This window comes from Grampus griseus (genome assembly GCF_964374135.1).
Source record: "Grampus griseus genome assembly, chromosome: 9".
Taxonomy (NCBI): domain Eukaryota; kingdom Metazoa; phylum Chordata; class Mammalia; order Artiodactyla; family Delphinidae; genus Grampus; species Grampus griseus.
Genome location: NC_139003.1, coordinates 61730175 through 61754235, shown reverse-complemented (window position 1 = coordinate 61754235; position 24061 = coordinate 61730175). Strand labels below are relative to the sequence as shown.

Sequence of the window (24061 nt, the reverse complement as noted above, 5' to 3'; positions counted from 1 at the left end):
TCCCCCATTTAGGAAGAAGCTCTGGAACTGCCTGAGAAAATTAAACTACTTAGACTAGAGAAGTAGAGATTTGTTTCATTTGCATCAGTTGCCAACTATTGCAAAATGGCTATACCGCAAAGGGCATTTCTTTAAAGACATCAGAAATTAAGTGGAAAAGCCAAGAAGTAATGGCGCTTCCATAACGAAAGAGTTTGAAAATACCTCTTAAAAGCCATTTTTAAATGTAAAAAAACCCATAGCTCCTACAAAGTGTTTTTAGAGGTCCATCTGATGAGCATAAATACTCAGTTGAGCTTTGTGGATATAAGAGATTCTCTGTTCTACATGTGAGGTGCCGTGTTTGAAAGTATACCTAGGATAACGTGCCACCATTCTGATAATTTAATATAGTTTGAGAGTTGAAGAGTTTATTTAGTCAATGGTGGGGAGGGTGGTGCAAATGGAGAGTTAGCATTGGCAAGGAAATAAATTGAAAACATAAGTCAAAAGCAAAGCCTTGTTTTCAACAAGCTGGACCTTAATAAGTGAATAGATATGTAAGAGGGCAACAACAGCTTAAATTACAAGTCTCATAAAGCCAAAAAATTGTTTCCTTTTATAGTTAATTTAATATAGCTTTATGAATTTGGATGCACAAAGTATGAGAAATAGAAAAATCAACTACTTTTGTTTTAGTTCGTTTTTCTGCTCAAAGTCAAATAAGCCAGAAAAAAAGTTATGTTTTCAAGCCTGTCGAATTCCTTTTCCTCCATGATTCACCGATCCCTGGTATGTCATGTCTGGCCTGGAAGAGAAGCAGATGTCATTCCAATAAGACCTCTGTTTCCTTGAACCTGCATCTTCATTCATCATTTTTGTCACATGCTGAGCACACACAGCCACTTGGACCAGACTCAAGGTCCCATTGCCTCTGTGAATTCTAAAGAGATGGGCAGATTATTGTATAAAATTGCTCAAACTACAGCAACCTTGAAATCAAGTAATAATGATGAACAATCACAACAATTATTTATTATTCCCAAGCCAGGGATCAATGAGTTAATCAGCTATCACCAAGATGAACCAGAATTCTTTATCTCCTTTACAAACTTTATGCTTTTAGGTAAGATCCCCCTAAGTCAATATATTAGGCTTTCACCCTTATGTAGACAGGGAGTAGCAAAATAGTATGAAATCCTGTGGTTCTTAATTTCTCTTGCTGGCAAGATGAAAGTCAGCAGACTTGATTCTAACTCCTACACGTGTGACCCAGGTAAGACATTTAACTATCCTGTGCCTCAGCTTCACCACTTATAGAATAAATTACCAACAACTAGCTTTGTTCCTTCCCATTTCAGAGCAGAGGCTATATCTAGAAAAGTGCCTTAAAGAATTGTTCTTTTCTGTAAGAGTCAGCAAATAAATGACTGGCAAAGAAACAGCCCTTAGGACACATGGCAAGAAAACCCTGCATCTCATATTTGGTTTGAATGACTGACAAGTACACCAATGTGTATTGTAACAAGTCACTTTTTATTTTCTAGGTTAGTGGCTTCCAACAGCACCTGATATTTAATATTGGCCCAAACACTTTTGGAAGAAGTAACAGAAAGTGGACGCTGATAAGCATCAGGCAATTTCCTCCCAACTTGTGCTCACAAATGGCTTGTGAATGTTAAAATTCCAGGCTGGAACATTGCTCAAATTCTGATCCTTTCTGGGAAATGCCATTCTCTCTGGACAGTAAACATCAACTCAGGCTACAAGACTGTGCAGATGGTATTCAGAAAGAGGGAAGTCTGTTCTCATTGTGAGCTGAAATGCCCTGGCTTGGAAATAAAGCTTTACCTTTCACCCTTCTGCTAGAGCTGTTAACAGCCCAGATTTCCATTCAAAGATCCACTCCTTTCCTTTTTCAATGGCACCACAAAGGAAAATAGGACCAGAGATTACTCACCAAGACACAATATTCAGTACGTCAATTTTCTCCATGCATGGAATATTACTCCAGCTGATTAAAGTCTTGGGATTAGCCTTTTAAAGTGGCCACAAGTTGATCTTTAGTTTAAGCCAATTCATTTTCTTTTCAGACCTACACTACAGTTTTGCAAACACAGCTTTAGTCCCCTTTTGTTAAATTTACATATAGGAGAACTAATAATATAATTCGTAGAATAATTCAGTGACTCATTGGGGGCCGTATGGAAAGTAACGGCATGGCATAGCATTACAAGGCTCCCTCTGATAATCTGAGACACAAGACACAGTCCATCTTGCCCACAGTTCACTCCACAGTGCATAGAAGCTCAGATGATGAAATCAGTAGTATAAGTTAGACTTCTAGACTCCAGTTTCTAAAAATTGTCCTCGTCTTTTGCATTTATCAGAGAAAAAAGATTTCTACATAATTTCTCCACAGACCCATTTCCTGTCTCTGAGACAGGAAAAGCACCCCCCACGACAAAATGCCCTGTTTACCACAAGCACATAAATATAAGGCAGTAGCTAAGAAAGATGAATGTCCAGCTGCGGTAACCCCCAAGAGCTGAGAAATTCATGATTTACCAAAAACCTGTTATAACACCCCATGGGGATGTTAACTCTGGTTTCAATATTGAGACTCCAGTCGACACTGATTGCTAGAAAAGCTGCCTCATCCTTTCCACCTTTACCATGAACCAGCAATATTTCTCTAGAACCATGTGTCCCTTTTTAAAGGGCCCTTTTGTACTCGTTCTTAATTTTGAGGATAGCATAGATTAAGGGAAGAGAGATACCGTAGGAATCAGAAAGAGGAGCTAGTGGCTAAAACGTATCATCAGAGGATTTTCTACATCCTTCTCCACGAATGGTCCTAATTCTACCACTTCCCCAGTCATTAGAAGCCAAAACTGGAAAAGAACTAAGGGCTTAGAAAAGATGAAGAATTGTGTAGCAGGGGAAGCAAAGTGCACAATGAAGGGGAGAAATGCAAACCAAAATCACAGTGAGATATCACCTCACAACTGTTAGAATGGCTATTATCAAAACATAAAGAGATAAATACTGGTGAGGATGGTGAAAAAAGGAAACCTCGGCATACCATTGGTGGGAATGTAAATCAGTACAACCACTATGGAAAATAGTATGGAGGTTTTTCAAAAAATTGAAAATAGAATTACCACATGATCCAGCAATCCCACTTCTGGGTATACATCCAAAATATATGAAATCACTATCTGGAAGAGATATCCACACACCAATGTTCACTGAAGCATTATTCACAATATCCAAGACACGGAAACAACCTAAGTGTCCACTGACAGATGAACAGATAAAAACAATGTGAGATATAGATACACACATATATACACAATGAGAGTATTATTCAGCAATAAAAAAAGAAGAAGGTCCTGCCATTTGTGACAACATGGACTTTGAGGGCATTATCCTAAGTGAAATAAGTCAGACAGAGAAAGACAAATACTGTATGATCTCACTGATATGTGGAATCTAAAAACAACAAACTCATAGAAACGAAGAGTCGAATGATGGTTGCCAGGGGCTGAGAGGTGAGGAAACGGGAAGAGGTTGGTCAAAGGGTACAAACGTTCAGTTATAAGATGAATAAGTTCCAGGGATCTAATGTACACCATGGTGACTATAATTAACAATACCATATTAAAAACTTGAAAGTTGCTATGAGAGTAGAGCATTAATGTTCTTACTGTAACAACAACAAGAAAAACAACGAAACAATTATTTGAGGCAAGGGATGTGTTAACCAACCTTACTGTGGCAAATATTTCCCAATATATACATGTATAAAATCATCACATTCTACACTTTAAATGCATACAATGTTATATGTCAATTATATCTCAATAAAGCTGGGGGGAAAAGCTGTGAGAGAGAACCAGCTCCAACAGACATTAAATAAAGCTAGACAGCCTTTCTAATTAACACAGCGTGGTACTGGTACATACAGAGGCAAACAGACCAATGGAAGAAAAACAGATGCAAGGATATTTAGTATACGATAAAAGCGTCATCTGAAATCACTGAAGCAAAGGTGGTATTTTAAACAATTGATGGTAGGCTGTCTGCCTATCCACTTGAAAAAATAAAATTAGACTTCTATTACACCATACATAAGACACAAATTCAAAATGGATCAGGGTTCTAAATGTAAAACAATAAAACAACCATGTATGTACAAGAAGAAAATATGGATGAATTATTATATTATCAGAGTGTAGGCTAATTGATAAATATGATCACATTAAATAAATTTAATTATAAAAAAAGGAAATTCTGATACATGCCGGAACATGGATGAACCCTGAGGACATTATGCTAAGAGAAATAAGCCCTGTCACAAAAGGATAAATATGGCATGATTCCACTTATACGAGGTACTTAGAGTAGTCGAATTTAAACAGACAGAAAGTATAATGGTGGTTGCCAGGGCCTGGAGAGAGGGGAAAATGGAGAGTTGCTCTTTAATGGGTATAGAGTTTCAGTTTTGCAAGATCAAAAGAGTTCTGGAAATTGGTTGCACAACAATGTGAATGTACTTAACATTATTGAACTGTACACTTAAAAATGGTTAAGCTGGGGCTTCCCTGGTGGCGCAGCGGTTGAGAGTCCGCCTGCCGATGCAGGGGCCATGGGTTCGTGCCCCGGTCTGGGAAGATCCCACATGCTGCGGAGTAGCTGGGCCCGTGAGCCATGGCCGCTGAGCCCACACGTCCGGAGCCTGTGCTCCGCGGCGGGAGAGGCCACAACAGTGAGAGGCCCGCGTAAAGGTTAAGCTGGTAAGCTTTATGTTATACTTTACCACAATTAAAAATAAAAGTAGATTTTTTAAAAATTTTAACCATCCTTGCCAGAGACCAGCACGAACTAGATTCCTAGGGAACAATTCCTCATGAGATTTTCCCAGAAAAGCAAAGTAAGAAGCACACTCATCTCCTGAGCTGTCAGAGGGAGGAATCTGCATTGACGCTTCTTACCAAAGAGGATCCATTTAACTTTTGCCAATGCGTTTGCAAAACAAAGGAGAATTCGTGAAGCGTCTCTAGTATGAATCCCCACAGCCACCACCTCACCCTCTCCCCCACTCTTTTTAACACTTTATCAGGCACCAACTTCTACAATCCCATGAAATCTGGAAAAACCAAGACATGTCTATAGGATGCCTACTGTAAAAACAGCTCAAGCATTTGAACAAAGGCATGGAAAATGCTTCCTTCTCCCCTCTTCCCACCACACACTAAATGGCTTTGCCTAATTGCTTGAATTACCTGTCATGAATAACCCACAGTAGAGGTGTGAAAGAGAAACCTATTAAATCAACATCACATATTCACATTCCTAGTCTCAAGGCCTTGCAAAGCCCTAAAAAAGGAAGATATAAAACATGATGGAGGGTCAAGGGTGTCAATGAGTTTCTAACGCATCAAGAACCAAGACATTAAGGAAGAAAATGATGCCTTCAGGAGATCTAATAAAATAAATAATGGGAATAGGAAGAATATTCAATAGGTCCACAGGAGCAGCTGCTCGAAGTTTTATCAATGATAGTAACACACCTAGAGAAATAATGTATCAAAAAGATTGAAAGGGTCTGTCAGCATAGAAAACAAGGATTCAGAGAAGCAAGCAAGGTGATGCATGCTCAGCACTCTCAAGGATAGGAAGACACTAGACAGAAAAAGGGAACCTTCGACTCTACTTTGGGGTCTGCCATGCGTCTTATGAAATAACCTCAAAGTTATATATATATATATATGTATATATATATATATATATACATATATACACACACACACACACACATATATATATACACATATACATTTATAAACACACACACATACATATATATATTTATATGTATAAAGTTTTGATTACTAATTGGACCCTCCAGAGCTACCATATTGAAAGTAATGTGCTCTGAATAGTGTTTTAGATACTCTTCTCACAGCAAAAGGGCATTATCAAAATGATTTGCTGGTTAGAGTGAGTCTATTTCTGTGTTAACTCTAGGAGCACTGGTAACGTTCAGTTTCTGGGCCCTGGACCAAAGCAATTGCTCCATGCTGATGCCACCCTGCAGGACTTCTGCATAGCTAATCAGCCAGTCCTTTTCTATCAGCTTTTCCCATGACTGTGTAATGCACAATATTTAATTTAAAATGTTACCAAATTTTTAAATAAAGAGTATGGGATACATTCCATGAAGCACATTATGGTAGTGAACCTGGTTGCCCAAGTTCATGAGGACCCTGAATGTCTCATAAGAAAGGGAACGTAAAAGATGGGAATGATTTCCTTGCCTATTCAACAATCTTTCATAATCATAAGCCTTTCATAAAGGCTTATAATCAACCTTTTTCAGCCATTTGAGGGTTGAGTTGTATATAAGATGACCATATAATTTACCATCCCCACCAAAACACTTTTGAAAATGAGATGGTATTTTTGATATAAATGATAGGCATAAAACAGGACTTTCCCAAGCAAACAGGGGTGTATTATCATTGTCTTACGGCCTTGGTCATTCAATATTCTTGACATATCTACTCAGAGAGAGGACTAATACTCTTTACAATTTAAAAAACAGCTAGAAATTTTTGAAACAGAGTGATCTCAATACATTATTCAATAAACAAAATAATCTCCCAAAGACAGAAAAACTTGTGATGATATTGGTCTGCTCATCTTCCCAAAACAATTTGTTCAGCTCGAGGTTAGTAAGAAAAAGGAACTCCTACTGCTTCTGATAAAGCCATTTGTGCTTCGGAAATGGCTGACAGGTACCTCCAGAAGAAGCAGTCAAAAGTCATTAACAATCAAAATCATGACAATTAAATACAAGGATCTATCAGGGTCTTATTATCCAAATTTCAATGAAAAGAATTCAAACACCCTCTCTCTCAAAGAGAAGAGCAGTTACTTTACTGTCTAAGTCCATTGGTTGCACTCTGCTATGAGGGTTCTCAAACCCCATTTTCTGACTGGCCTACAAGGAAAGGAATGGAGATAATAATTAGAATAAGCTTGAACCCCCAAAATTTTTCAAAAGCACATTCTTCTCTCATTGCAGATTTTCAGCCAGACTATGTATTCTGGGAAGATCTGGCATTTTTAAAAGTTCAAAGTTGAAAGCCCACATTCTATAAATAAATCTACAATGAACTGCTAAAAGGTTTATTTCTGATTTCTTACTTCACAAACTAGGAACTAAGCATAAAAATACTGGGTCATAAAATGCTTAAAAAGTAGATTACTAAAAACTAATAGAACACATTATTATCTATTGAGCCAATGATGGGTCAAATGGCATTTGGAATCCTTGCAGAGGATATGAATATGACCTTCATGTATACCATTTACAGAAAGCAATTTTATTTACATTTTTAAATCCACATAAAGGTGAAGGATGATACTGCTGCAAAATGGAACATTTAATTTTTTGCCCCAAGGCATAACTAAGCTTTCCCAAGGTCAAATGTAGTACAAGACTGAAATGACGCCAGACTCTCCACCTTCATCTCATGCCAGAGGGCTTCTACTTTGGGCAGGAGTATCTTGGATCTACCTTTATTCTTCAGAAATAGAAAAATTCCTAAATTCAACATAGACCGAGTAATTCTATAAAATACTTTGTGAGCACTTTTCTATTTTACTTTTAAATCACATATCCAGCCCACAGTGAAAATGCCTATGCTAAACTAGTTAAATGTTTGGGGCTATTTTGACTATAAGGTATTAAGCTAAACAGATTTTCTAAAGTTTCTTAATTTGTATCAATGTGCAAAGATTTTGCTTATAAAATAATATGGATTTGCATCTCTCTTTTATATCTGTCAGCTCTCAGAAACACAGAACTCACAAGGATAAATGCCATGAGAAACACTAGAGTTTATGCCTCTTACATGTGGTTATCCCCTTACAAATAAACTCTACTCTCCTCTCCCTACCTCCTCCTGCCCGGACATGGCAAATAATTCAGGAAACAGGTGTGTGATTTGTTAGAAGAGATACGGATGTCATGGATCATTTTAAACTCCATCACAGATGACTGTAAGAGCTGTGCTTTATGCCCGGGTCTCACTTATTACCTTACCCTGAGGCCCAGGGATCATTTTTCATATTGGTCAGGTCAATAGATGCAGAGTTCCTAAAGAGACCGTGTCCCACACACGCCATCAGCAGAAGCTAGAGTCACAACCATCAGTGTCAAATCTGCATATATTACCTTTGTATCCCCCCTTTGATGCACTACATCTAATAAAACTACTAAATTACAGTAGTACCAACAGCGTTTTATGTACACATCCAGTTATTCAAATAAGGTCTATCCAGAGGGAGGGGTAGCAAGAACTAGTCACTGAAGTAGAAAGCAACCCAGTTCCTACTTTCAAAAAATATTTTAATCACACACACACACACACACACACACACACACACACACACACTATGGTGTTGTAATTAAAAGCAGTGGCTCAAGAAATAGACTATCTGGAAGAGAATCTTTCCACCTTGCACTGTTCACTCACATTCTCAGTGCCTCAATTGTTTCATCTATAAAATGGAGTGTTATTAATGATATGACTAGGATGGGTATATTAATATATTAATATTTAGTGATATTAATAGTACCTTACTGACGGTACCTATCACCTTACAGGGTTAAGAGAACTAAATGAAAAAAAAAAAATCCATGCTAAAGTCCTGGCACAGTACTTGGCTCAGGGTATAAACAAGAAGGTAGAAGATTTTATCTTTTGCAGTCATCTCCACACCTTCCCCACTTTCAAGTCAAATCCAAGACACAAAATACTATCTCTGTGTAGGAACCCTTCTTGGGTACCCAGGACAATGCCTTGGAAGGAGGCACATGGTGGCCTACAGGAGATATTCTGAGCAGCATATAGGAAGGGTGCTGTGCTCTCAACCCACTAAATTATTTCATCTAGTACTTCTGGGGAGCTAATGTACTGCCACATACAAGCGTGCAGCTAGAATGAACTTCACCAGAGAAAAGCAGCCTGTATCCCCTGTCCAAAGGTCTTTGGACTTTAAAACCCAGTGGGCTGTACATTTTGATTATGTTGTGTGCAAATTTTAAGAGAATTTCAAGTGTTAAAAAAAAGTAAATAAAAGCAAATACTGTTCACAAATTAATCAATACTTAAAATTAGATCTTAATAAATGCCCACAGTGTTTGCCACCTGAAATTAAAACATCACAAGAATTCTCATTTCAATTAGGCAATCTGTTCATTGGGCCTGCCGATGACTTGTCTCTTCATTTCTATAAACACTTGGGTAGTTGCTGTAGAAATGGCCATTTTCTTGTGTTTTAATCATAATGGTTACTATTCCCATTAAATACATATGGCTTACGGGACAGCCCTGGGCAAATGGTACAGCAATCAACCAGCTGCAAGAGGGAAACAAAAGATAGGATTGGTCTTAGGGCAGAGCGGTGTTTCATCCCTGTAACAGCTGTGCTGGAAGCATGGGAACCTGGTCCAGAAACCTTTCCCTCAACTTTTTTCCTTTACTATTGATTCACCACTGCTATGTGCCACACACCTTTCTAAGCTCTTTGTAACACATTAACTCAGTTAATCCTCAATAACAACTCTGTTGGGTAGGAGGTATTGTTAGCCTCATTTTACAGATTAGGTAATTAAGATCTGAGAGGTTAAAAAGTTTGCCCAAGGTCACAGAATTAAGAAAATACTTTGCCATTCTCTTCCCCTCTTTTCTCCTAATAAGTCTTTTATCAACGCCATCTTCCTTAAGAATTGAAGTGAGAGAGAGAGACCGGAGGGGGGTAGGGGCATCCAGGATGAATGAAAAGGGCCTATTTTCTCCCTCCTGTGGCCAGGTCTTCACTGGAGCAAGAAGTCACCCACTTTTTCATCATTACTTTTCTATTCCTGAATAGAAGAGTAATGAATTCATTGCTGACATTGCACAGGTGCCATGATATTATCCACCTAGCTAGAAGTAGTGGTCTTTGGGAGGATATCAGCCATCTTTTGGCATGTTGATTTGCTGTTAAAACTTCTCATTTTTTTCAGCATTTGTTCAAGGGGGGAAAAAAATCCATCAGTCTGAGAAACGTGCAAATCCATCTGGCCACACATTAGAGCTCTTCTAACTGTGAAGGATTTCAGTCAAGAATGCAAGGCAGGATTAAACATCTCAGGACAAATCATTCACTCTTCATGCTTCCACACTCCAGAACATTTCAGCCTGACAGCAGAGCTGCAGATCCAAAAGTGGGAGCTCAGCTCATATGTGCTAGTGCCAGTTCTGCTTTAGTTTGATAATGGCTAGAGATTGTGGCTGCCTCTGGTGCAGCTACTCATAACACTGCCTTACTAAACCATCAGAAATAAGGTTGAAAATCTAATATGAGGTACTCATCATTCAATTACATATTTCTTGTGAAAGAGGCAAAAACTCTGCCATGTTCTGCAAAATCTCAACATCAATAGCAATTAAGTTTCACATCAAGAGCAGAGAAATACTACACTGACTATCCATGAATAACTTCATATGCAGTGGTTTGCATCTTTCTCTACATTTAATGCTGTAAGACAATAAATGATGGTGCCCTGGCATAGGAAACTATTCACAAATAAGCAGAAAAATTATGTGAGTAAAGGTATTTTATATTTCCAGTTTCAGAGATCATGTAGTCGGTCCTATTACCAACAGCACAACTGCTCCAACAACAAATCACAACTCATAGTTCAATTCAGTTTTAGAATCAAACCTGGGATTAATTATGGCATTTTCATTGAAAACTTCTCAAACGAAAAGTGTAATGGATCTCATGTAATCTGATGCATGTTTTTAAGAGTTTTCCATCAAGTATGGAGCAGCATCAGCAATGTATATAGATGGTTGGTAAATTAGGGCATTGCTTCTCATTTAGAGGAGATGTTAACACAATAGTCTAGTGGCCATTCATACAAGAAGAAACAAATATGACCATTCTAGAAGTTTACCTAGTAAACTTCAAGTGAAGTGGGGGAAAGGGGGAACAAGGCTTGGAAAAGGTCACTATGGTTTTAGGCTGCGTAAAATTCTCAGTCTAATGAGGCAGGAGAAAAAAAAATGCTTCATTCCCCAAACGAAATGCATAGTAAGGAAAAAAAAATCCATAGTGGGGCTTACGGCTTGTCTTTGAGATCATAAACTAAGTAACGGATTAAAGAGAAATGCAGTCTTTAATATATGTTTGGAGGGGGAAAAAAAAAAGAATGAGGATCTCTCATTTTTCCAAATTTTGTCCACATCAATGAAAAACAAGAAGAGATTTTAATAATTTCACTATACTCAGAAAGACTATTTTTATGAGTCTGATGCTAAATTAAAACCTCTATCCATTTTCCTATTCAAAAAATGCATATAAAATGTCCAGTGTATTCAATGCCAATAAATATATGGTTGATCATTTTAAACAAAATAATAAAGCAATGTTGGAGGGTGTGTGTGTGTGTGTGTGACTTCATGGTGACCCGTGGATCTCTTTGTAATCTAGTAAGTCAATAAATTCATCTTTCCTAAAATTTTGATTATGTACTTAGACGTTGCCTTGGAACCTTACGATCAGTTTCAAAACTGGCCACGTACATAAAAGAAGAAGCAGCCTTATGATTAGCACATCAGTGAACAAAGATGAACAATAAATTTCCATCACACTGTTAAACTCACTCAAAACAATCAAATACTTCATCGAACCATTTACAACTACCGATTGCACACCAAACCTGATTTTATATTCTCCCTATTTTAAATAGGTGTAATATTTTACAAGGGCTTCACGAGTAAGAGATTGTGAATGTAAAGCAGTCCATTAATTTTATATAAGCTGTTTTATATACCTGTGGGCCTCTAATAGCATTCAGCTACAAGGTTACAAGGAGAAGTATCATTTACTAAAGTTCAGTTGGAGAGGTTGGCATATGTATACATCACTGAAATTCCAGCTATCGTGCCAGTAGTTCTTCTTCACCTAAATTGCTTTCATTCTATAGCTGAAAATACTGACATAAACAGGAAATAATGTAGTATCAGGTAACAGATACCTATCAAGGAAATGGTACTGTCAAACCCAAGTTGAAATTTTGGGTCCAACAACTTATGAAAACAAAAGAATTCCCCATTATAATTTTCCATGGAATCCTTCAAAGAGTAGATGTACAGATATCCAGTCTTGCTCTTATGTGTGTGTGTGTGTGTGTGTGTGTGTGTGTGTGTGTGTGTGTGTGTGTGTGTGTGTGTGTGTGTTTAACCTGTACATGTAAAAGGGTCTTCTAAGCCAGGACATTTTCTCCAAGACTTTCCATCGTAAGTTTTCTGGCAATAACCTATCTTAGAGAAGGAAATCGGTGCCTTCTTCCTTTTAGTCTATGGTTTTCAGTTTTATTAAAATTCCTGTTGATTTGCTGCATGATGTCTTTGTGTTGGCTCTGGAAGGCCCTGTTACTCTATGTGTAAATGTGCATTGTGACAGGTTAGGGGCAGGGATAGGCAGAAAAATGTAGGGTTTTGCAGCTGTTTCCAGCTAGCTGCTCAACTTCCTACATCATACTGCAACTTTGCCACATTTAGTCTGGTATATATTTCCAGTGAGTGGCGAGCCTGGCCTTTTTCCCCACTAAGTTGGTACAAGCTAATTAATATCTTTTTCACTTTATTGGGATCTCTCCTGAAAAAGGCATGACTATGGGGTCTGGTCTCACAGAGACAGTCCTTTAGACTTGAGAAAAGTAAATTAAAGTGACATTTCTGTTAATATCAAAGCAGGCTTATTACTTCAATATAAGCACTTCCTTAATTTTCTTTCTCAGCATGCTACATAAATATAAATAAAAAGTCCTCCACTGGATTTATGTTACATATATCTCACGGAGTTTAATTATAAAACCTCTAAAAATGAAGATGGTGGGAGGAAATGATGCCAGTAGATCATACAGTGCTGGTGTTGTGTTGGCTAGCTGTTTCTGCTGGCAAGGAAACAAAGACACTCAGGTAATTACAATGTACCATGAAAGGCTGGGCTCCAAAGAAAAGAAAATTCCAGGGGAGAAGGGTATTATTATTACTTTAGTGGCTGGAAGTCCACAATTTTAAATTTTGTTCTCATCAGTATTATTATAAATGTTATTATAACTATGATAGTTTTACTGCAATTAAGGAGGAGGAGTTAGGGTTTTTTTAAGGGCCACACCCTATCTTCTCTGCAGCATTGATCTGCTGTAATAAGGGAAAGGCTGCCAGATGAAGACCAAGCACTCAAAGATACACACACACACGCACGTGCACACGGGCGCACACACACACACACCCCTCACTTGACCATAAGAACTGTGGCATTTCAGGGAACAGTGAAGACACCTGTACAGGAATACAAGTTTCATCCCAGCAGCTGCTCACCAGGAGCGTCAGGCAACTTCTAGGAGTGAGAAAGGCTGTGCCAGGGCGTGAGGGCTGCAGAATGGAAGAGAAATGGGGAGACGCTGTGCAATATACTCGGCAGGACCCTCAACAGTTCGGCGACTCCAGTGGGTGCAGGTGGGGCCCATTCCCACTCCTGGAAAACTGCAGCTGACTGGCGCGCGCAGGCAAAAGGCCAGCACCTCACCTGGAGCTGGAAGAAGGCCGTTCTCACCGGGGACCTTCGAGAATACCCTGGAGGCGTTATGCCTAAACCTTCCCTTCCCTTCCTATTCAATATTTGACTTCCCTTCACCTCCAGATTCGATCTCTTCTCTCAGGCTTGCATTTCTCCAAGCTGGCTTCTCACACGGGTTGATGGAGCACTACCTGCCAGACCCCTGCTCCTTTAATACTGCGGGGATTTGCAGAATCGGGAGTCCAGAAAGGACTGGCTCTGACGCTAAGGCGAGAGATAAGGACGGAACTTCCCAGCCAACCTTCGCCTTTGACACCGAGAACCCCTAGCGCCAACGCTCGGTACTCTCCGGCTTATTTCTGGACCAAATCAACCGTGTGACCGCCGCCAAGGAAGAACTGCTCGCACTTCAAGTGACCGTAGTGTCCGCTCTAGAGTGCTCGGGGAGGCCTGGGGGCGGGGGGCGGGGGGAGTGTGCAACAGAAGCCGGAGCAAGAGGGCGAGGGGAGGGGGAAGAGGAGGAGGAACGACGGTTGTTTATCAGTGTTCGAGGGGGTAGGGTTGGTGGAGTGTTTGTTTTGCTAAGTAAATAAGGAGAAACTGCCCCCCACCCCATCCCGGGTCTAATGATGATAGATCCCATGCTGCTTCGGGCCCCACGCCGGGGAGCCTAACCACGGAAAATAATGAGGCTGCATCCCCATTCGTCTGCATTACGGGCGAGCCAGGCACTTTCGATAACAAATATATCGATTCCCTTGCTCAGGCCGTTGTTTCGCCTGCTCTCCGTGAATAATTACTGCTCCTCTGGAAATTCATAATAATTAGGACTCCGCACCCCACCCCACCCCGCGCTGCTTTTCAAAGGCGCATATCTGGTGGGCGACTTGGTGGCTCCAGCCGTGCTCCCCGCAGGTGGGAGACAGGGCAGGACTCATTGTTCCCCACTTGGTTTTACTCTTTCGAGACAGTTGGTTCCCCTCCTACCTCAGTTTCCTTGTCTGTCAAACGAGTCTTTTACAGTGTTAAAGATGCTTGCCGCTCTACCTCACAGGATTCGCGTTTCTGTTTGGGAGGAGGGGCAGATTTAACGAACTGTGCGAGGCAATGGGGGCAGGCAGGGGAGGAGAAAGTGGAGGAAAAGAAGGATTCACCTCTCCTCAGGACAAACTCTGTGGCGACCACGTGACGCCGCCACCAGGGAGGGGGCGGGGAAAGGAGCGCTAACGAGAGGCTCGGACCACAGGAAACCTTGGGGACCTAGCGATCGGAGCTTAGTGCTCCCGGAAGACTGGGAGGGGGAGGCGGGTGGTTCAGGTCGCGACTGGGCGGCAGCGAGGTGTCTGCGGAAAGCGCGCACTCTGCTTGCAGAGGGGCCGAGCCCGCACCGCGGCTGGGAGGGAGGCCGGGCCGCGGGCACCACGCGGGGCGGAGCCTGTGGCGCTGTCCGTGGTCCTGAGGGATCGCTCTGCGGGCCCGGCTTGCCTAGCCGCCGGCCTCCGGCCAAGGCCCCATTCACCCTCCGCGCCACGGCCTCCCTCCGGAGAACCGCTGTTGTCCTGCCGGCTGCCCCAGAAGCATCGAAGCTCGGCGGCGTCAACGAAGAGTTCCCCAGAAGCCACGCTTCTGGTGTGAGGCCTTGGGGTCCAGACGCGAGGGGGCTGCACTTGTGTTTTCGTAAACCCGTTGGGACTGCTGGAGGTCACCTGAGGCTAAAAGCAGACACTGGAGAGCGCAACTGTGACGGCGGTGACTCAGGCTGGGAAACTTTCCCAGGCCCGAACTCCGCGGCTTCGGTCAGAGGGCTGAGTTTCCGAGTCGAGGGTCTGAAGCCTACGTCGAAGGAAGTTTCTCGCTTCTAACTGAAGAAGATGACTTGAAATGGCCTTGAAAATCAATGGGTGGGAAAGGGGGTCTGAGAACGGGGGCGGCATATGTCAGGAGGACGCCCGCTTCCTCCGGTGGGGCGAGGGCGCGGAGCCTCTCTTCGCGCCCCTCGAGCCGCTGTCTCGATCCTTCCCGTCAGAATCCATTAGGGTGGCGGGGATATTGGGCGAGGCCCGGCCAGAGTCAGGTTCGGCAGGGACGAGGAGAGCCCCCACGAGCCAGTTTCTAAGGAAACACTCGGTTTTTACAAGCAGCAATTTGTCTTACTGTGGGAGAAAAACAGCACCAGAAAATCCTCACGGTTCTCCATTCTCATGCAGATGCAGCGGTGTGCTCCGGCCGCGGCCTGCTTATCACCCTCCCCACCGTATTTCCAGCTGGAACAAGTAAAATACGCTCATTAATTTTAAAGGAAGTGGGAGCCGGCGAAGGCTTTTCGCTAGCCGCGGCGGGAGGGGCACGTGCAGCGCGCTCTCTGCTCCTGAGGCCCTACGGCACTCACCATCCCCAGGCCCCAGCTCTAGGCTCCGACTTGCCTTCCTGAGCCCCCGACCTGATGCCGAGGAACCTTCTATAACAGTGGGACCCCTAGAAGGGGAATTCTCTCCGCCCCACCCCCACCCACCCCCCGCCAGCCCCCACCTCCGAAGTAAACAAAACATACTAGGGAAAGCTCTTTACAGAAGAGGCAACCAGGTTTGGAGCCCGCAGCAGAAACGCGGCAAGCTCATTAGAAGTTTAAACAACAGCCAGCAACCCGCGAGGGCAGACAGCAAACTTGGAAAATGTGCCAACGCGCTCCTGGGCGCGCGGAGGGGCTTGAAGAAGCCGCCAATACATATCATCTCAATAAAAAGCCGCTCTTGAAAGGCTGGCATAGTAATTGAGATGGGCGCTCTTTCCTGATCTGGGTTGGCATTTCCTCATCTCGTGCTGACAGAGCCAGCTCAGGAAATTGCCGGTAATATTCATCTGGGAAGCACTTTCATTTAAGGTAATTCATTCGACTTTCACAATAAATTGAGTGACATCCTTACGGCGGAACCTTTTTATCCTTGATTAAGTGCTTGCCAAGCTTTGGTTCCCACTTTATTGTCACATTCCTTCAAGCGGAGTCGTCAACCTGCCCATCGGCAGCAGAAAAATGCGCGCGCGCCGTGTTTACCGAGCTCCGGGAGGGGTTAGTGCTGACTTAGAGAAAAAGAGCTGGTCTGGGGCTTGAGTAGCGGGTAAATCAAGATCGCAACTTCCCGCAAACTGACGGCAGGACTGGCTAGAAGAATGTAGGGGGAGGCGAGGGAGCAGACCCGCCTTGCCACCCAGCTGCTCTGGAAGTCGCTGACCCGACGGCGCCCGGCAGGCTAACTCGCCTACTTCCCTCTATTAATTAAAATGGCGCGGACTGTTAAGGTCTTAGAATGAGATCTGAAGCTCCTAAAGGACGAGGTTGCTTTAAGAGAACTTACCTGAATCGAATCAAACCTAGGCATTTTTTTAAAAAAGAAAGAAAGAGAGAGAGAGACAGACAGAGAGAGAGAGAGACAGAGAGAGAGAGAGAGAAAGAAAGAAAAAGAAAGAAAGAAAGAAAGAAAGAAAGAAAGAAAGAAAGAAAGAAAGAAAGAAAGAAAGAAAGAAAGAAAGAAAAGAAAGAAAACGCTTCCTAGCTAGCCACTTGAGAGCAGGCAAACTTTCACAGCTTCCATCAGCTTTCTTTATGGGAGGAAGAGTGCAACAAGAGGGTTATTCTTCATTCTCAGGATTCCCTTTTGACCCTTAATATCACTGCGGCGACAGTCAAACTCACTGAGAGCTCTTCAGACCCCGCAATTCCAAGCAAGGCTGACAAGTACCTAGGTATCTCAGAACTAGGCGAAACCGGGAAGGCATCCCTTTGCCAATGCGTGGCCCCTTCTCCCCCACCCCCTATAAAAATCAAAGAAGCCCAAGAGAGAAAATTGCTTATTTGAAAAAGCAATATCCAAATGCTTTCATCACTCAAATGCCCTTTTGAAAATATTGTGGTCGGTGGTTATTACCTGGACAATACTGTCAATTTCTGTAGTCTGCAGAAAATCTTCCCTCAGATAGAAAAGTAGGACATTGGTCACCTATCTCAAAAAAATCAACCAATTTCCCTGCCACCTGATATATTTTTCACCCAGACAACACTTTCATTAAGGAGGAAATAGTCGCCAACAATTCAAAGCCAGATGGAAATCAACTTCACACAAAGAGGAGCCACAAACTTAATGGCTTTCTGGGAAAACACTGCTGAGAAAGTTGGAGCAATTCTAGTTCTCTCCTACTAATACTGAAAGCTGTTTCCCCAAAAGTATCACTAGAAGGCCCCAGACCAGTATAATCCTCCTGGAAGTGAGTAGAAGTGCGACCCACCCAAGCGCTTTCCACACCCCCAGAGAGCTGCTTTCCTGGTCAGTGGAGAGTTGACTATTTCAGGGAAATGCCTGGAGTGGTAGCAACTTCTCTTCTCACAGAGCCCTGGAATAGGTCTTGAGACTGATGAGTTCTCACTTTGTGCTGCTGGGGCATAGGCTCCTTTAAAAATCTAGGTTTAATCCTTTATCTGGAAGGCTGATCTAGGGCACAAGAGTCAGGAAATTCAGTGGGATTGGGTTACTTATAGTACTGCCTCCGAGAGCTGACCTTAATAGAGAACACTGAATCACTGCTGTTAGGTAATGTGCTTTTCTTTTCAGGAATAAGCTGAAATTAATTAAAATGTTCAGCGGTCAGCTGGCTTAATTTTCAAAGAATGGGAAGTACACATACCTAGTCCAAAGGATAGACATTGGTGATCTCTTTCCTGCTACTTTTCCCTTAGCTTCCACATTTCTTAACAGCTACCTTCATAGTGAGTGGAATTCACCCAAACAGTCTGGCTTCTAACAGTGTAGAGGTAGTATTCCATGAATATATTAACCATGCTTTAATCTCTGTTAAACAATTGGTAATGGAATTCATATTTTCAGGATACCCTAAATTCAAGGGAATAGATGAATCAAAATGTTAAGCACAAGTTTGAGAAAGAACTTTCCATTTTTGCCCATATCGGTTAAAAAAGCGACTAGGATTATTAGCAAATTAATTTCCTAGCAAAAATGGTGGGAACTAAATTGGAGGACAAGGGGCCTCTTCTCAAAATAGACTATGGATGTGTGACTTGATCACAGTAGCATCATTCAACCTCTCAGCAGAATCTCTGGACTCAGTTTCTGAGTGACGTTTTTGTTAACATGCCCTGGGAGTGCTATTTTACTTAATTCTTGACTCTGAAAATTGCCACAGGTGAGCCCCCAAGCAGGACACCTCTGCTTTCTGCTGGGAGGTGCCCTCCCTGTGTGCTCATGCCTGTCCTTCAGCTCATAACTCAACTTAGGACCCTCATTCTTCCGATCCAGAAACCACATTGCCCTAGATTATCCAGTGTGTGCTTCAATTCTGTTAAAATGCTATTATCTGTTACCCCATTATATCATACTGAAAATATCCTGGAATCAATCCAGAACTGACAGGAGAATAAAGATTGCAGGACTTTTTTATTTTTAACAAGTATTATTACACTATAAGTTCCTCTCCTGCTGAATTCAGAATTTTAAATCTGCAATTCAATAACATTCAGTAAACAGAAGATTTCCTTGCCTTTATTTATTTATTTTTTAATGATTTCCCACTCCCCTGCATTTATGGCTGGAGTTAGCCCTGTGGTGATTTTTGAGTATCCTAGCTAATATGCTTCAGGAGGTAACTTTGCAGACACATCTCTAATTTCCCATTGCAGTATTAAAATAGGCTTCTAGTTTGAAACAGGACAGACCCATCTCTCAAAGCACAAAAAAAGACTCAAAATTCTCAAACTAGAACAGGCATTCAAAGAACCCTGGGCCAAGAAACATACTTTGAGAACATTCACCTAAATACAGGCTGGGAACTGTGGCTTAAATATGGAGCACTGATCTGCTGGATAGAGAGTTATTTTTCACTTAAAAAAATATCTTCTTAAAATTGGGAGTATTTAAGGTATGTCTCTATAAGCAGAAGCCTCAATATTGTTGCACAGGAGATACCTAAACAAATCTTGATCCTGGAACATAATGTGTGATTATTCCTTGGGAAATATAACTGGGATTCGAGGGGCTTAAAGAGAAAGGTGATACTGTGGTATCAGCTATGAGGCAATGTACAGAGTGCCCCTGTCACTTAACTTGTGGTGTGAGTCCATAAGGACAAAAAAATTATTCATTTAACTCCTCCCTGGATTGTGGCAATTCAAGGGGAAAAATAAAATAATGGTTCTGCCACCCCTGCCTTTTTGGAGCGTAACTTGAAGCATCTCCTGACAACCTGCAGGCATCTATTGCAGTTTCTTGCAAAGGTCTGGGATGTTTTGGGGTGCGGCTCCAAACAAATGATAAATTCAGTTACTGTTTCTGGTATTTAACAAAACAGATGGAGAAAGAAGCTTTGACCACTTCTTGGTCTGTCTCATTGCCCCAGAGATTTAATCAAGGGTTTCTACGTATTTACTTGCCGAAATCCAACCTGTCCTGACTGCCCAATTCACCCTTCTAAATTCATTTCCATGGTAAAAGTCAGCTTCTTGCTCCTCCTGGAAAACAGCTTGGGATCTTGCCGACAAATAACCATGGGACTGCAATCCCTGGAAATACTGCCTTGGGTCACAGCCACCAGCCTTTTGTTTTTGTGGTGCGTGTGGTTTCTAATCCCCGACACACAAAACAACTTTAGATCGGAGAGAAAAAGAATGGACTTCTAAATCGCCTTCTCTATTTTATTGTTCACATTTTGTATTGTTTTGAGTGAAATTGGAAAAATTGTCTCCTTTCTCTGTATTGCCAAAAGGCATTCAGGTAATGAAGTCTGTAACTAAACGGTAATTGAATCAGCATAATTTTCACACTGAATGGTTTTCAAATGCTCCCAGTTTACAATTAAAGGAGAATTAATGCGCTTGTTGTTGAGAACGCAGCGCATTAGAATAAATCCAGCACTGTTGTTGCAATGAGTGGAAAACGGTTTAACTGCCAACAAACACATTTAAAATTTAACACAACGTATTGATTTCACTTCTACTTTTGACAGATTATTTTCCAGACTATCGAAATACTTGTTCCAAGCAATAACTGCACCACAGCCGCGAGCTTCTGCCGTGTGTGAGCACAGTTCAAGGACGTTACGAACAGTCCTGAGGTTCAGGTCCTGCGTAAAGGTATGCAGAGGAGAGGGGCAGGAGGGTTTCCATGGTCAAGGGAATCTTTAATATTCTCCTTCTGTAGCTTTCACTTTGGGTCCCTCCCCCTTCTTTCAACAAACAATTTCTGTGTTTCCTCTGGCCAAACTTTCTGCCCTGCTTCTCTAAGCTCTCAATGTCAGTGGGTTTACTGGACACAGGTGGGCAAGAATGATTGAAGATGAGAAATGGGAAGGACACTTTTTGCAGTGCGTCTGCGTTCTAGCCGGGGAAGGCACAGACTTCGGTAAAGGAGTCAGAAAGGCAGTTCTTTTGGATTGGCTGCCCGGGCTTTCACCTGTTTACCCCAAGGTGTCCTGTAGGCGAGGACACTGACGCACAGCGCCCTCTGGCGTCCGCGGCTGCCATGGTCAGGCGATAAAGGTGCAAACACACGCAACACTGAGGGTTCTTGGATTCCAGCTGAAACCCGTTTACACACATACCCTTACATTCATATTCACACACACGTATACATACACATTCATTAGCATATACAGAGTTCACACAACTAGCAGCCCTGCAGTCACAGGCACCAGGGCAACAGCTGGGAAACGCTCTCAACTGCAGGTATGGCAACACTTTTGCTCCAAGGATTGTGGGTTCTGAAGCCCTTGGGGTTGAGACGGCACCGCTCACCCCATTCCCCTTTATTCAACCCATCATGCCGCCCCAGCGCTTCTTGTTCCTACTCGGAACACATAGAGCCCTCAGTGCGCTCCTGCGGCCCAGAGGTAGGTTATGGGGTTCTGTGCACTGAGCACAACTTCACCAGCAGGATAAGACTGTCCCTGGCCCTCCCTGAAGTCAGACCCGAGAAATCGTGCTCTCGGTCTTGGCTCCGCGCCGTGTCCACAGCTACCAATCCACCACCACCACAACAATAAAGTGCTTCCCTCAAAGCCCCCCACCCCGCCCACGCAAACCCCAGTTCCAACAGTGGGCAAAGTCCGGACCTCAGAAAACTCGGCTCTGGGAGGACTCGGATGGTAGCTTTGCTTAGTATTTTCTCCCTAGCGACAAGGTCTGCCACTCCCTAATAAGGGGGCTCAGCACTGGAACTGGGGTTTGGTTATCTGGTGGGAAGGAGAGATTGGGAGGAGAGAGAAGGGGAGCCTCTACATGTTTGCTGGAGCATCTCTGACCCAACTCCATCTGGACGCTTGTGGGGCTCCTAGATAGTTAAACTTGTCCTGTCTGAACCCTACAAGTCGAACAAAGTTACCTGCACTTCTTTATGTGCCGCATCTCCAAACTGGGGGTTAGGTGGGTGGATTTACTTTCAAAGTCGGGGACCTGGGCAGATTCATTGCTTTCCATTCTCCACCTCCATTTCCTTTCGTTTAAACTCTGGATGAACTAATAAGAGTTCCCTGTCTTCCACCCCTTCTCTTTGCCTTCTCTCCCTATAAAGCATCCCGTCCGGCTATCTCTTCGGTTTCTGGGTATCTAGGGCGCCCTAGACGCGGTTTAGAATCAATCGCAGGAGAGGAGGGGGTACTGGAGCAGGAAACGAGGGTGGGAGCCCCGGAAAATCCCACAGGGATGGGGAGATCAGTTTGACAAAGTTGTTCCAACACCGTCGCTAGGAACGTCGCTCTCGCTGAATTGGCGGTCTCACCCTCCTCCCGCGCGCCCCCAGTTGCCTGGCCTTGCGACCAGGGTGTGATTGCGGGGGCGTGGGACTGGCAGCGACTTACCAAGTAGACGGTGGGCTGCAAGAGGAGAAGCACGTACCAGCACGTAGCCTGCATCCTCCCGCGTCTCAAACTTCCTCGGCGGTGCGTTCGCTGAGTCTTTGTTCCTTCAAAAACATAGATCCACCTGACATCCACTTTATAGAGCAAGGAGCGCTCTCAGCAGCCTAGATACAAATGAAATTAGACATCCCATGACCACGCGGGCAAGGTTAGGCTTGGCAACCAAGCGCGGAAAGGGGGTCGTGGCGGGAGGGATGGACCAAAAAAAAAAAAAAAAAAAAACCCGGAGGTGGGGGAGGCAGGAAAAACTGAAAAGCGAGCAAATCCAGCGCCTGAAACCCGCGAGCGCGCGGTCCGCAGGCAGGCGGGCAGGAGGGTTGGAGGATGAGGGGCTCCTTGCGCCCTGTGCTGCTCGGGTGCGAGTTCCCGGGAGGTGGAGCCAGGAGGTGGCGGGGCACACAGAGCCGCGTGCAGGCTGGTTCCGAGACCAAGCGTCTCTGGCAGCGAGACCTGCCCTAGTGTTTGATGGCCGGGAGGCTCGGACTAAAGGCGGTGGCTGGTTCTTCGCCAGCCCTGGCAGTGCTCACACACGTACACACCAGCAGAGAGAGGTGGAGAGAGAAAGAGAGGGAGAGCGAGCGAGAGATATTGAGCGAGGGGGGCGCGGGAAGAGGAAGGGGTAGGTAGGGCTGACCAGGATTAGGTACCGGGTATCTCCACGCGTTTGGTGCGATGGGGGTGGGGAAAGTGAATGCAATTTGCATATAGGAAAGCCGGCTTCAATTTACCCATTCGAGCGCCCTGCACACACACAGATACCACGCGCATACACATGTACTACTTTTTTCGAGCGAAGGGGCACAGCCAGTCGCTAACTTCTAGAGTGGAAGCCTGCCCGGGTCTGTGAGGGTCAGCCCTCAGGCTCACTCTGTCTCCCAACCAGTGGCCTTCCCCGCTGCCCCTTCCTGCTGCCCCACCGACCCCACCCCAAGGTGTCCCCCATATCGGGACTGTGGAGGCGGAGGGTACGTACCGCACAGGACTGGGGGCGAATCCAGCAAGCAGGGACCGCTCTGCGAAGGCTCCATGGAGGAGCTACTCGGGCCTGGCGTCTCCGGCGTCCCGAACATGCCCTCCCTGGCGCTTCATCTCCATGCTCGGGCGCGGACCGGTCCCGCTGCCTTGTCCAGCCTCGGCAGAGTCCGCGTCCCAGTACCCGGGTCGCGCTCAGGATTGGTTCCGCGGGAGCCTAGGCTTGGCACAGTGGGATTCACGGTGCAGGAAACTTAAGAGGCAAGAGAGGGAGGGGAAGTAGAGGGGGAAAGCGAGGAAGAGAGAAAGGGAGGTAGAAAGAGAGGGAGGGTGAGAAGCGAATGCGCCGGGCTACTGCACCGGACAGACCGGGACTGCCCGCGTTGGATGTGGGACGAGCGGTCCGAGGCTCGCTGATTCCCGAGGCTGCCGAAGGATGGTAGAAATGACTTAAGGGGAGGAGACTGGGCAAGTCCTCAGGACTTGAACTTGAGATATAAGACACTGGCCTTTCGGAAGAAAACAGCCACACGGCAGGCGC

At 43.8% G+C, this 24061-nt stretch overlaps 1 protein-coding gene across 1 annotated transcript in view; it reads right to left on the bottom strand.

Annotated features, from left to right (window-relative positions):
- Positions 1-23624, bottom strand: part of NXPH1 (neurexophilin 1) — a 291199-nt gene extending 267575 nt beyond the window's left edge. The window contains exons 1-2 of the mRNA XM_082662189.1: positions 23522-23624; positions 22489-22652 (exon numbers count right to left, since the gene is read on the bottom strand). Of these exons, the coding sequence (XP_082518315.1) occupies positions 22489-22542 (54 nt within the window). The 5' untranslated portion in view covers positions 22543-22652; positions 23522-23624. The remainder of the gene's footprint in view (positions 1-22488; positions 22653-23521) is intronic.
- Between the last annotated feature and the right edge of the window lie 437 nt (positions 23625-24061).